We start from the raw sequence: 15,341 nt of genomic DNA, 5'->3' as shown, positions 1-15,341 counted from the left end.
CGTGGCAACATTTTGGGCAAAAGGGAGCCCGAACAGTTAAAAACAAAAACAAGAGCTGTACAGTAACAAGCTGCACTCTTGACTACGGGAATTCCCACTTCTCTAAATAGCAAGACACCAGCCGCCTTGTGAGGATGTAGTTTACATGGTTGCCATGGCAACACATTTCGGGGGCGTGTCTCCCCTTTGTGAAGTCCAGATTTGCCAAAGGCGAGACACGCCCCTGAAATGCATTAGCATGGCAACCTTGGCTCTTGCTTTTGTGTTTAAGTTCCCCAGGTCTCTTTTGCCCTAATTGGTGCCATGGCTAATGTCTTCCTAGTGGGGTCTCCTGTCCTGAGGATCGGGATAATATAAAACAGGGTTCGGGACAATTCATCACAGGGATCTGCGGGTTACCTGCTGCTCCTATGATATGTTTGAAGACTGCTCTGGGATATCCATTCATCCTGTCTTCTGGACCTGCTTATGCTGCTGTTTTTATTGTTTAAGACACTGCCTATTTGTTCACTAAATTTGAATGCCCTAGTTTTATTTTTTATTCAGTTCAATGAAAGGTGTAACCACTATATATTACACTTCTTGTCTGTTTTTACCCTTTTCCAGTATTTCTCTTTCCCAAGAGTTTTGGAAGCTGCAACACCCATAATATCTGTGCACCGATTGTACAGACCACACAGCCATATTGCATTCTTTGTGGGACCCCATTATTGGAGGTTTTTTCCAGCACATTGCTGTATGCATTCTTTCTATCTATAATTAGTTTTATTGTTGACTCACTGTTACAGAGTAGACCAAATTATCGGCCGAGGTCCTGTTAATGTGGAGAAGAAGCCACGGGAGAAAGGTGAGAAACTCCCTATTGGACATGAAGTAGATGCAGCTGATGAACTGAGCATGATGGGAAGAGTGGTGAAGGTTGAGAAACAGGTAAGCAACACGTTGTGTATAGAGTACTGAGATCATCTGAGGGTTCCAAGATGTTGGAAGATTTTTAGCAGTTAGGAATCATTTCCCTTTCTTCACAAAAAATAAAGAAAAAATATATATTAGAATGAAAACGTAGTTGAGTCAAGGAGATGTCGTCAAAATTCAATGTAAAGATGGCCATGCGCATAATTTAAATAAAAAATTGCATTACATATCTGATTTATGTTTTTTGTGCTGTATCCCATTATCAAGAATTCTGCTTTCCATAGACATTGTGCTTGCAGAGAAGGGTTACCAACTACTCATAATAAAGTCCATTCAGAAAAAGAAAGTCAGAAAAATGCTTTCAAGATAAGTCAGAAATATTATGCCTTGAAGAAACCTTCAAGTAGCACATCAGAATAAGTAGTACCAGTAGTAGTAATTTCTGAGATGATTGGATATTGAAGCAGACATTTCCTCCTTAAGAAAACAATAATCTTGTGCTGAAACTGTAAGGATGCAGCCATATCTGAACCTGAGGCTAGCAACAAGTTTTAACCCATCAGGGACATTTGTCTGCCTGCTGCTGTTCTTGTGGATGTTTTTGATTAAACCTGCTAGAAATACACAAATAGGAATAGGTTGTCATGCTGTAGATATGAAAGCCAATGTGGGTTATGACATGGAAGTTCACTCTTGTTGATATTGTATACTTTACTTTGTGATCACCTGTAAGTGTCAATCACCAAGTCTCTATTTTCTGTATTTAAAGTGGTTGGAAAGTCACTGTGCCTAATTTCTTGAACCCCCTCTGTTATATGAAGCTATGTTGCACAGTGTCTTTTTTTATAAAAATTATGCAGCGCAATACCTTATTTCACAGTGCTGCTGTGCGGTCATGTGATGTCCCCCCGCTCTGCTACCCTGATCGGAGGATTATAGAGGAAGGGGCTGAAATTCCTCTCTGTCGTCAGTCATGAGGAGAAGTGGAGAGTGATGGGCGGTCACGTGACCACTCATCGGAGCTATGAAAGAAGATATCAAGCTGGATAATTTTTATAAAACAAAGACACTGTACAACATAACTTCATATAACAGAGGGAATTCTAGTTTTTAGGTACAGTTATTTTACACAGAATAGCAGTAGGTGGGGAGGGACGGGAAACAGATCGGCACTGACTCAATAGCTGACAGGCAGGGAGGGAGGGGGAGAGGGAGAGACTGCAAGGTGACGGAGAAACATAAAATCACCATGGTATCATGAATCAGCAGCCATGATTACTGTGGTCAGCACACACAGGGGGACACAGGAACAGGCAGGATCAACCAGGTACTTTACAGCACAGAGAGGGACAAATGACTCAAGCACTATACTGTATATTGTGCTTTAATGGAACAAGTTTTTTTTTTTTTATAGGGTTTCAACTGCTTTAAGGATTGTAATGTTTATAACTACTTTTAAAGTAGTTATAAACCCTCAACATTTTCTAGCTAAACACACTGAGCACAATAAAGTAAACATTTCCCCACTAACCTGTTTGTAAAAAAATCTTACCCTTGAAGCTTACAACTTTCAATGCTGCTGGATCCTACTGTCTCAGAGTTGCTTCACTGAATTTCTGGTCTTCACAGGAAAGAGTTAACAGCGGCAGTGCAGTCTCAAGCCAATCTATTAGCTTGCTGAAGGCAGGGTAGGGAAGGAGCAAGAAGGTGCCGTGCCACCCTAGGCTACAGGGTTGTGTGTTTATATTGGTACACAATGTAGGGACTCTAGTCCCTGAATGCAAGGCTGGCCTCATGGACTTCTGCAAGAGATAGGAACCACCCAGAAGAAGAAATCCTGTGGTGGCAGTCATGGAGCTAGCATAAACTGCAACATAGGCAAGGATTAAAAGATAAAGAAGCTGCATACTCATTAATGATTAAATCAGCTGCTTAAAGTACTTAACAAACTGAGGGTTTTATATCACTTTAATTCACATATTTACACTTAAAGAGATCTGTTCTGACAGCTGCCCCTGTCTGATCTCCTGCCTTCATCTGGGAACTCCAATTGGCCCTTCGAATGCACACCCTTTCTTCTAGCCATCTAGACAAGGATTTTCTGCCACTAATTGTCAAAGTGCCCCCTATTGTCAAAGTGGAGGGACGTCTATCAGCCTTCTGGCCCAGTTAGGCACCATGGGTCTTCACCAAAGTGCCTGCCCTCATCTTAGCACGTCTCTGTTCTCAGGGGATACATGTTGTGGGATACCTGGACAATCTCCTGTTAAAGGACCAGTTCTCCCTAACCATATCAGCCAATGTCCAGAGGACATTACAGACTCTGCAGAGGTTAATTTGGATCATCAGCCACCAGAAATTCTCCCTAGAACATTAGATATGGCCCTGTCCAATATCTTCAATCCCTCTACTCTCGTGCCCAGATCCTCCAGTCCCAGGAGTGTCCTTGATTAAACTTAAGTGCAGCATTAAAAAATAAAAATAATAATAATAACAAACGCAAGCAAATGTGCAACAATCAGTGACAGCCTCAAAAGAGTAAGCAGAATCTTCATGTGTTTGTGAAATATGACTCTGCTGTAATCCACCACCATGTGCCACATAGATACGCTTACCAAAGCAAATGGACTCTTTCGGTTAAAGGAAAAAGTCAAAATGTCCTTGTATTTCTCAATGGTCACCGTCTAGGATACCGTGCACTTCCTCCTCCACTCCAGATTATACACTTAAGACAGCCATAACCTGGGGTTTGTATCTCTCTGGAATACCATGCACTTCCACCTCCAACTGGGTTACACACTCCTAGGAGTCAGATTATTCTGCCGTAACATAAGAAGAAACTCACAAAAGCTTCATAGTGTAAAACCGCATTAACATTTCTTTATTTAAAACGTACTAGACGCTCACAATATAAAATCACATAAGCGCTTAGCCTACACAACCGGTCACGGGTGTCAGACGGGCCACTTCCTAGTATTGATGTGCGTGATGATGTCGGAAGCCTAGACTTCTCCCTACGCATTTCATCACATCTGACGTCTGAGGCATAGAAGACATGCTTAGTCTCCATGCACCATTTATAGATTAGCTGACAGGGGAAACCAGAAGTGAAGCCGTGGTCTCACTCAGACTTTGCTTAAAGCTAAGCCTCAATGTCAGATCTAACAGAAGCCAGAAAAAGGTCCAGATCACACACGCAAAAGAAATCAAGTGGGATGACTGATAAGGAACTTGATAAAAAAACGCCATCTAGTGGGCCTCGTAAAAGAAAAGTGTAACCCAAAAAATAAATTTATTGAGCCTTGGCTTTAGGGCACTTTCACACTGAGGCGCTGTAGCGTCGGCAGTAAAGTGACGCTATTTTTAGCAGCGCTTTACCATAGTTTTAGCAGCGCTTTTTGGCCAAAAAAGGGTTAAAAGTGCCCGCAAAGCTCCGTTGCAGCGGCACTTTGCTGGCGCTTTGGCGTCACTACCCATTGATTTAAATGGGCAGGGGCGCTTTAGGAGCAGTGTATACACTGCTCCTAAAGCGCCTCAAAGATGCTGCTTGCAGGACTTTTTAAGCGTCCTGCCAGCGCACTGCTCCAGTGTGAAAGCTCTCGAGCTTGGAGGTAGCTTCATATAACCCATAGTTAGGATGAAAATCCTGTGTCCTGTAGAGTTCTCCAAGTTTTGCTGGTAAGGTTGCAAGTGCCATATGCATGCTATCTCCAACATTAAAAATCCAACAGCTGTCCACTTGGATTTCAAAGAGATCCTAGGGATGTATGGCCATACAAGGACCACATCAGCATGTGTGTGCTGTTCTAATATAACATTTTCCCACACAGCATTCATCATAGGTGCGGAACATGATTTGTTTTAACAGACTACACTGTGCAAATTCGCAGGATTCCCCCATCAACACAGACAGTGCTGACAGGGGGATCCCCCCTGCCGGGCCATGGTCTACTCCTGGCGGGGGGCGGGCAAGGGAAGCTGTCCCCACTGGGAGAAGACAGTGATTATGGTACTGTGAAATTGTGATCCAAGCAATGGTGCAGTGACTTCACACACGTGCCCCACCCCCCGTGATTGTGCTCAACTGAGGGTATGTGACCCCACAACTAAGTTTGGTCTGAAAAAGCAGCTGAACCACCTCTGGGCTCTGAGTGTAACGGTCTCTGTGGGATCCCTCAGGTAAATCCAATGATGTTTTCCCCGAGCCGCCTACATTGTGTCAGATGACCCAATCTGCATGGACAAGTTGTGTGCTTAGTGCTAAAACCTATTAGATTAGAGATTCAAAACTGAGCTTTACATGATTAATTTTAGCCCCTCATTTTTAGGAAAGGGCAGGTAAAATAATTATGTTATTATTGCATTTATAAGCTGTTACTATGACTATCTACTGTCATCTAATTGGTTCGTTTTCTTTTCAAGGTCCAGTCTATTGAAGAGAAGCTCGACATTCTTCTTGGCTTTTATTCACAGTGTCTGAAGAAAGGCCCCGTGAGTTCCTTCACACTGAGTTCCATGCAAATGCCCCTAATAGACCAGGATATGACATCTGACTACCATAGTCCAGTAGATCAAGGAGATATATCCGTGTCGGCACAGACACTTAATATTTCCCGCTCAGAAAGCAATAATATGGAATGAGTCATCTGAATTAAAGGAGAAAAGACGTTCCCTGACTTGAGATGCTCTATAAGAAGAGGTATTCCACTACAGTTACAGGAACACAGACCACATTTGGTCACTTTGATCATTTAAACTTGCTGGATTGACTCTTGTATTCTCCATATTTTAAAAAGAAATGACCCTAAATCATTCTTATGCAATTTCAGTGGGGACCTCTGGAAATGGGATTTCTTAACTAATGTCACAGAGAGGTGAGAAGGACTTGACAAGCCATATATTCTCTCTGAGACAGGTTGCCATTGAGAGGAGATGAATCATTAGTCTCGGTTGTGAAGCGATTGAGCTGTCAATCAGGTTACAATAATGAGCTGCACTGTGGCTACAACTAGCATTGTCCTTTCTTGCTTCCTTGTCTTGCTAAAATGGCGAGTACCATTTTGTATAACACTCCGCCTCTAGAAAGTGCCTCAAAGATTTTATTATGCAGATGCTGCTCCTGTTGATCTTTCATCTCCTGGGCGCGGGGCAGCAGGTGGATTGGTGCACATAAAACTTGAGCTTATTACTTAGTGCTCTTTTTGCTGAGGTAATTTTTTTTTTTTTTGCTCAGTTTTTCAACAATCTAATTAAGCATGGTTTTTGGTTGTTCACACTTCATCTCCAGAGGAAGAGGAGGGAGAATTTCGTTATGAATACTAAAAGTTCATCGGCTGGAGTGGATAATGTGTGGGCAACTAAGAACGTACCTGATGGCTTAAAGTATTTGAGTGAATGTCTACAAACTGATGTCTTTATAGAAATGTGTATGTATGACGATCTCTGTGTGTATGAATGTTGATGAATGGGTGGTTATATCTGAATGACAGTTATTGGTACAAAAATACAAATCAATGCTCTTTGTGTAAAGATAAATCTCCAATAATATAATTTTCCATTGTCTTTTTGGGATAATGTTGGTTCCCATCAGACTTGTACTGACTGTACCCAGCTTATCCAGTTAGACTCTCAAGTTCTGTTCACGTTTTGCAACTGGTCTCAGGCCATCCAAAGAGATTTGGGAATGATAGCAATAAATACATGCAATTAATGAAAAGAAACACAAACATATAATAAAAAACTTAATTTGTTTAGGTTCTATAGCTAGACCCTAGATTTCCAAGGTGGTAAGTTGTTCTTTTTTATCTTCGCCATGTTGTTTAGAGCTGTGGTTAGTTCAGAGGGCAATGTATATTATAAAATAAAGTATTTGTCTAAAGCCATGAATCTCATCTCCTCTCAGCCAGACTCAAGCAAACTATCCAGAAGGTCTACTGCTGTTCATATTCCACCCATGAGTTGAGCTCTAAATACAACGTGAGGCAGCTCTGTATCACTGTCAGTGCTTTTTATAGCAAGGGGGCAATTGACATTATTTTTTCCCGTTCAATGCACTAACTGCAAGACCTGTTAGAGGAGGAGTTAGTGGTAGGCACTAACTCTTTGTGCAGTCAAAGGGCAGTTGCCATATATTGTTCTTATGCATATGGGTACCTTATGAGATAGAGGACATCACTGCTGTCATTTTTGAACAAACACCGGAGAATTCCGGTTCTGTTAAGCAATTTAGTTGTTAATCTAAATTTCACTTTCAGTACAGCTGTCTAAAAGGTTTCTCCAGCATTTTTTGATAGCAAAAACTACTACCCAGTTAGTAAACTCAGTATTAACTATTGTAAATATTACTAAACAAAGGGAATTCAAAGACTTTAGAACTGAAAATCAGTAAATGCCTTTCCTGCATTCTCTCCACCTTTCTTTTGAACTACTGACCTCTCTGTACATACAGTAACATTCAAACTGGAATTTATACTTATTTTTTGGTATGGATTGATTGAAAATGTTCCATACAAAGCTACAGTATATGTACACATTGAACTATCTTTACACAAACATACATTTCTGGTGGTACCTGCATGGTAGAATGCAGAGATTGTAAGTGTGATTGATACTTGTATGAAGCTTCAGCTACAGATGTTTGTTTATGATGGGATGTAGAATGTAATTTGTATGTTTATGGGGAAGTTCCCTGTTCAATCAATAATATTATTTGCACAGCTTTCTCTATAGGAGAAGCATTATTTAAATATATGCAAAGCATTGTGTTTTGCTGCATTGCTCTGTCTTCCGTCCTCCTGAAACACACACATAGCATGATGTCCCCATTCTGCCCCCTAAGCATGTAACTGATGGGTTATGCCCATGTGCACTGAGGTACCATACCTCAAATTACACTAGATGTCTAATCATGTCCTTAGTAGATTGACTTTGCAATGCATCTCTGAATCAGTGAGATTTGTATTATGAGTGTGGAACAAGTTCCACGATTTCTCGACATCTTTATCAAACATTTAAATGTAATGCATTGTGTTTACAGATAAAAAAAAAGTTATGGCCAGTATTAACTATACACACCCTTATGAAGTCATCAGAGAAAACAGGACACTGTATTTTGATCACAATTATAGGCTGTTTGAATCTCTGATTTGTAAATCCCATTCACCCCAAACCAGCTTCAGTACTTAGCATATATAGCATGCTTTCAATAAGCCACATTCCCAGGTAGGAGTATCCAAAAATCCATGATGTTTGGTGAAACAGGGTTAGCCTGGGAAATTTGTACCCGGTGCCAGCACAGCATAGTTCATACATCAAATACAGGTTACCATATAAGTTCACAACAACCATTCTATGTTTCATGCTTAAGAGTACTGTACAAATTTACAATTGATGGTACTTTTGTGAATGAAGAAAAGTTACTTCTATCTGCTTGCTTCAAGGGCACCTCCACTTGGATAGTTTCATTCCAATCTCAGAACAAATCTGCATACGCATACCATCTGCAAAGTTTTGCTGATTCTGTATGACAGTGATAATATCCTCATTGGCGAGCACCATATAATACAGAGTATTTTTAGTTATGGATAGAGTCGAGAAGTGTTAAAGCTGAACTAGAAGCAGGTATTAAAGACACAAATGAATGCACCTCTTTATTCATTCATAATATTTGACTTGGTATTGTTTTTCTGCAATGCACCGAACAGCAGAAAACTCTATTGGTCTGACCTGGAGCCAATCAGATGTGCTGCATGCAAATGTATTAATAAAGAACATGCTGGTAACATGAGTAAACAGAATGAGCAGAAGGATGACTTGCTGCTGCTCTTTTACCATCCAGGCAGTAGGCAAAGGAAGGGCACTGGGCACTGCTGTATCTCCTAACTGTGGTGCGATCCACCAGGCTATGCTGTGTGACAGAGCTGTGTGAAAATCAGGAATTGATGGAAAAAAAACACAAATCCCTTGGCAGGTTAAAGAGAGTCTACATCCTGTGATAAGAAATTTAGAGCACTTGTCATTGTGACTGAAAAGTCATCAATTAAAATGTCAGAAACTCTGATTCTTCCTATTCCTACTAAAATAGTGTTTTTGTTTTTGTCTGCATCCTCGTGGAGAGATTACTAATCACTTCAGGTGCGCTTCATTAGAGTAAGGCCTCTTTCACACGGACTGTCCGTTCAGGTCCGCCTGTCAGTTTTTTAGGCGGACCTGAACGGACCCTCCATAGACATCTATGGAGCGTCGGATGTCAGCAGTGACATGTCCGCTGACATCCGACCCGCTCCGATCCGAAAAAGTGTAATGGAGGAAAAACCTACTTTTCCATCCGTCTTCAGATCGGATCGGGTGACAACGGACTCTACGGACCGTCATCACCCGATCCCCCATAGGGGAGAGCGGTGCTCTGACAGGTCCGTCGCTGCACAGTGTGCAGCAACGGACCTGTCATTTTCCTGCATCCCCGCTGAGCAATCGGATGTTCACAGGGCGGATCATCACTGATCCACCTCATGTGAAAGAGCCCTAAGAAAATCCTCAAGAAAAGGTTGCTGTAATGACTATGGTGAAAGGTGCCTTCATTGTAAATCCTAAATACGTGGTGCATCATCATAGGGAATAAGCGGAAATGTTTCAGAGCCACTAACAGAACTCCTACATTAGACTGAATGAAGTGAGGACTTCATTTTTGCCTGAGGAAGGAGTTTGCTTAGTGAGTGCCTGTGATCATTAAAGAGGGTCTTCATTCTGTAAACAAAAATGTAAGTCAGTAGCTACAAATACTGCTGACTTAAAAAAAAAAACACACACTTACCTGTCCAAGGATTCAGCAATATCCTCACCCAACCTGACTCTTTGCAGGTCTTCGGGTTCAGGCACTGACATGTAAACTGTAAGCAGCCGACTGTGACTAGTTGTGGCTTCAAAGCTGGCTGGCCACTACATACCGTGAATGGTCCTGCAGACTCCTGGGACCTGTGATATGTCCCAAGAGGCTGCGGGGGGAGGAGGGGGCAGGTACCTGTCAAAAGCAGGTACCTGCCCCCCCCCCAAAAAAAATCTAATTTTTTTTGGGGGGGGGGGATTAGGAGGATAAGCAGAACTTCCCCTTTTGGGTGAACTTCCTCTTTAATATTGCTTTGGACAAGCACTTTAGTGTGCTAATGCCTTACCATGTATTTTAATTGGTTCTAAAGGCTGAAGATAAAAAAAACTTCCGTATGCAGCTCCCTCCCAGCCCCCCTAAGTACATACCTGAGCCCTATCTCAATCCTGCGATGTGCACAAGAGCTGTTGAAGTCCATGCTCTCTGCCTCCTCATTGGTTTAGACACAGCAGCAGGAGCCAATGGCTCCCACTGCTGTCAATCACAACCAGTGAGGAGCGACTGGTGGGCAGGGCGGAGCCCCATTCCCGGGGCATGGGAGTGATCGGCTTGCTATGAGGGCACTCAGCTGGCGGGGGGAGGGGACGTGGCGGTGGTGCACAGAGCACCAGCAGGGGACCCGATTAGAAGAGAATCAGGGCTGCTCTGTGCAAAACCATTGCACAGAGCAGGTAAGTATGATATGTTTATTTTTAAATAAAAAATGGAAGCCTTTAGTATTACTTTAACCGGTTCCCAACCGCCGCCTGTATATGTACGTTGGCAGAATGGCACGGCTGCGCAAATGAGCGTACCTGTACGTCCCCTTGAATTTGCTGCCATGCCATCGCATGCGCGCTGCGGGAGGCGGGATCGCGGGTCCCGCGGACTCGATGTCCACGGGTCCCGTGGACTGGATGTCTGCAGGGATACCCGCGATCGTCTCCCGGAGAGGAAGAACGGGGAAATGCTAATGTAAACAAGCATTTTCCCGTTCTGCCTAGTGACACTGTCACTGATCACAGCTCCCTGTAATCGGGAGCGGTGATCAATGATGTGTCACACGTAGCCCCTCCCCCCCACAGTTAGAATCACTCCCTAGGACACACTTAACCCCTACAGCGCCACCTAGTGTTAACTCCTTCACTGCCAGTCACATTTACACAGTAATCAATGCATTTTTAATCGCACTGATCACTGTATAAATGTGAAGGGTCCCAAAAATTTGTCAAAATTGTCCGATGTGTCCGCCATAATGTCGCAGTCACGATAAAAATCGCTGATCACCACCATTGCTAGAAAAAAAAATTTTTTAATAAAAGTGCCATAAAACTATCCCCTACTTTGTAGACGCTATAACTTTTGTGCAAACCAATCAATAAACGCTTATTGCGATTTTTTTATACCAAAAATATGTAGAAAAATACATGTCAGCCTAAACTGAGGAAAAAAAATGTTTTTTTATATATTTTTGGGGGATATTTATTATAGCAAAAAGTAAAAAATAATGCGTTTTGTTCACAATTGTCGCTATTTTTTTGTTTATAGCGCAAAAAATAAAAACCGCAGAGGTAATCAAAAACCACCAAAAGAAAGCTCTATTTGTGGGAAAAAAGGACGTCAGTTTTGTTTGGGAGCCACATCGCAGGACTGCGCAATTGTCAGTTAAAGCGACGCAGTGCCGAATCGCAAAAAGTGCTCTGGTCTTTGGCCAGCCAAATGGTCCGGGGCTGGTTAAGATCTTCCAGGAAGGACACTTAGATATAAAGAAAAACCTAACAGATGTTATATTCCTTCCCTACTTTATCAAAAACAAATTAAAATACAAGGTTTTGCCTGGAATTTGGCTTTAATGGCATTCAGCAGCTAATCTCTAGGTGTACGCTGCTGTATACACCACGCACATGCACATACAGTGGATACTATTGTACAATTATACACTAAAATAAGACCTAAGAGCAGTATTTTATACCACAGTTTTATTTGTATTTTTAGCTATTTTTAAAATGTATGTATTTCATAACTTTGCTGAGCATGTGCGATGCCTGTACAGCCATGTGCATCTAGAGATCATTGATTTAATTGTCTGGGTATTAGAGGGTGTGATGCCATTGTGGAAACAGATACCTCTGTAAAAAACATTTGGACTTTTTTGATGTATGTGTGTGCTAGTTTTTCACAGTTATTGATTGTGCTTTATATGTATAGCTTGAGAGTTTGGAAAAAAAGAAAGAATCCTCATGCAGGCATCCTTGGAGCATGAAGCATTCAGCAATAGTCTAGTAAACTGCTACCTTCACATGTTGACTTTTGCCCGTCTGGCAGAATTCAGATTGTGAAAAGTGACTTTTTTTGGTATTGAAGATTTCTGTTATAGAATGTTTTGGAAAATGTTTTTATTTTACTTGGGCAGTGGATATATTTTATATATTACCTGTTATTTTATAAAATTCAGAGCATATATCCTGTTAATCCAGTGTTATAGGGAAGGTTTAGATTTTTCTCAATGTTAATGGCCCATTTACTGTTGGTCCAGTGTGTAAGTTTTCCCACACAATGGGAGTCACAATGTCTGTATGTAACCTGGCTATCTACCTCACTGCACACTGTTGGCCTCTGTTGTCAGCCACTTGGAAAAGATCCCTGCATTATCTCCGAAAGGCTAGATGAAGTCTTATCAGGGAAGGAAAAAGATGTTCCCCATATGTATTTCTGTGGACATTTACAATACCATAGCACTATGTACCCATTTCATTCTCATACGAAAAAACAAGTTTACCAGTAATTATCAGTCCTGAAATCAGATCACATAGGTTTGTTAGTGAAATTGTATTCACCTAATCACCCTCCCTTGCCTATGCATCACTTGCTGTGTGGGGTCCTCCCAGGTTGGTGCCCCCTGCCTCCTAGTGCTGGGTGATAATCGGACCTTGCACTTCCTATACGAATGTTATGCATGCACCAGCATGGAGCTAGGATCTGCATCCAAAGTAGGTGGTTCCCCCTCAAAACAGACATTTACCTGCTTCTCCCTCACTCTGTAGGATCATCAGAAAGAGGGGTATTTTTGTCTTAGGGGGAAGAATAATTCTAGTTATAAAGAGTTAGGAGAATGCTTTGAGCTACTGAAACTTGACTTGGAAATAGATGCGTTTGCAATAGAACAATTATGTACCTCACTAATTTATTGATTCAAATAAATTTTACTTAGAAAGTGTGATGTGTGCTTTTTTACACTGCTGAAAAATACATTTATGAAATGTATCACTGATGTTTTTATACATTAGACCAGGGTTTCTTAACCAGGGTTCCGTGGAACCCTAGGCTTCCTCCAGAGGTTGCTAGGGGTTCCTTGAGTTCCCACTGACACCCTTGATCTTTTTAGCTTTCTGTAAGGGGGTAATTCTTCCCAATGACCACAAATGTAAGGAGCATGCTTCCCACTGACTGTGACACTAATGTAAGGTTTCTCAACCAATGTTCCTCCAAAGGTTGCTAGGGGTTCCTTGAGCAATGACCAATTACTGCCTCTCAGATAAGTTCCCACTGCCACCATTGATCTTTTTAGCTATGTGTAAGGGAGTAATTCTTCCCAATGACCACAAGTGTAAAGAGCATTCTTCCCACTGACCATCACACTAATGTATCATGAGTTGTAGATATAGTAACATTTAGTAGGGGTTCCCTGAGACTGGACATTTTTTTCAAGGGTTCCTCTGTGTTGAAAAGGTTGAGAAAGTGTGCATTAGACTCTAATGCCGCGTACACACGGTCGGACTTTTCGACCGGACTGGTCTGACGGACGCCGACGGACCAAATTCAGTGAACAATCCGATCGTGTGTGGGCTTCCCTGGACCTTCAGCGGACCTTTCCAGTTGCAAATCTGACGGACTTTAGATTTGGAACATGCTTCAAATCTTTACGTCGTAACTCTGCCAGACCCAGAAATCCGGTCGTCTGTATGCTAGTCCGACAGACAAAAACCCACGCTAGGGCAGCTATTGGCTACTGGCTATCAACTTCCTTATTTTAGTCCGGTGTACGTCATCACGTACAAATCCATTGGACTTTGGTGTGATTGTGTGTAGGCAAGTCCTGTCGTTAGAAAGTCCGTCAAAAGTCCGCCAAAAGTCTGTCGAAAGTCTGTCAGACAGGTTGTCGGACTTTTGTAGCTGAAAAGTCCGACCGTGTGTACGCGGCATTACAGTTTCATCCGTTATACTGTATAAGCAGACACATTACGTGAAGATTCCCAACACCTTTAGTAAATTAGACTAAATTTCTCAAAGAATGTGAGTGACAAACATTAATTCATTCCTTACTGCTTTCTTTTTGCATATATGTATTGTAACTTGTTTGTTTAAGACAAGCATCTCCTCTCAAACGCTTTGGAGGTCATTCCACAGAAATGTTAGAAACATGGCTGGAAAACATGACATCTTCTACTCCTATATCCTTTAAAGCATTTAGAAAACTTTTCCATCATATGAGTTGGTTGGGGATAAATAGGTAAATTGAACATAAGCCTTCCCTGTCATCCCTACAATTAATCAAATGTTTACAAAATATTTGTTTTTCATGTTTAATCCTACCTTTCCCATTTACCATTTCTGCTGTTTATTTTGTTTTATTTTGGCAGAATTGGTGGAAGGATTTAGGCTACTACTGAGATTTTGCCGCGATTTTCAGTTCAGTTACGTAGTGTGACTTTGGGGTGACTTGTATGCCAAAAAAAAAAATATTGCTCTTATGCTGCTAATATCAGCCAACATGACATGTATAAAACGGCTTGTCAGGCTACAATATGCTACAGAAAAATGTCAACCAATCGCACACAGAATGCCAACTCACTGTGACCAAAAGTAAACCAGTAATGTAAGATGGCTTCCACCTGCAGGAGAGGTCCCTCAGAGGCATTTCGCCCTGATTTCCCTTGTCATGTCATTCTGAAATCACACTAGTGTTAACCAGCACTTAGTATTTAACATGTTATTGCATAACTCTCCACCCAAAAATGCAGCTTTGTATCTCAACCCCCTTTGTTAGCTTAGTTACTCAATGTATGTTAACTGCTTTCTCATCAGTGCCCATCGGTGCCGCCTGTCAGTGCCCATTGGGGCATCCTCATTAGCGCACGTCAGTTAAAGAGAAAATTACCTATTTACAAAATTTTATAACAGAAACTAAGAAAACTTTTTGGTCTTTTTTGTTTGTTTAGCAAAAAAAAAAACAGCAGTAATTAAATATCACCAAAAGAAAGCTCCATCTGTCTCAATAAGATGATTAAAAAATTGTCATTCAAAATTGAAAATTGGTCTGATCAGGAAGGGGGTGAAAGTGCCCAGTAGGTAAGTGGTTAAACCTCAGGGCTTTTAAAGTTGAACTAGGCTCAGGCAACCTTATCTTTGGTGGGAGATTAGTCCCTTGTGAAGGATATAATAGACATTTTGAAGTAGTTCTTTTGCCAAGGCTCCTTTTTGTATCCATTGCACAGCTTCTCTCTGGAACAGCTCTTCCTGAGTTTGTCCCCCAATGACACCGTCAAAATAATCCAGCAATCAC

General features: G+C 41.6%; 1 protein-coding gene across 3 annotated transcripts in view; it reads left to right on the top strand.

Moving 5' to 3' along the window:
* KCNQ4 (potassium voltage-gated channel subfamily Q member 4) overlaps positions 1-12,995 on the top strand; it is a 231,963-nt gene extending 218,968 nt beyond the window's left edge. For all 3 annotated transcript variants that reach the window (XM_073615414.1, XM_073615415.1, XM_073615413.1), the window contains exons 13-14: positions 789-930; positions 5,338-12,995. In XM_073615414.1, coding sequence (XP_073471515.1) covers positions 789-930; positions 5,338-5,556 — 361 coding nt within the window. In that variant the 3' untranslated portion in view covers positions 5,557-12,995. The remainder of the gene's footprint in view (positions 1-788; positions 931-5,337) is intronic.
* The last annotated feature ends 2,346 nt before the right edge of the window (positions 12,996-15,341 follow it).

Source organism: Aquarana catesbeiana, linkage group LG02 (assembly GCF_042186555.1).
Source record: "Aquarana catesbeiana isolate 2022-GZ linkage group LG02, ASM4218655v1, whole genome shotgun sequence".
Lineage (NCBI taxonomy): Eukaryota > Metazoa > Chordata > Amphibia > Anura > Ranidae > Aquarana > Aquarana catesbeiana.
The sequence above is the reverse complement of the archived record's forward strand: the minus strand, read 5'-3'. Positions and strand labels throughout refer to the sequence as shown.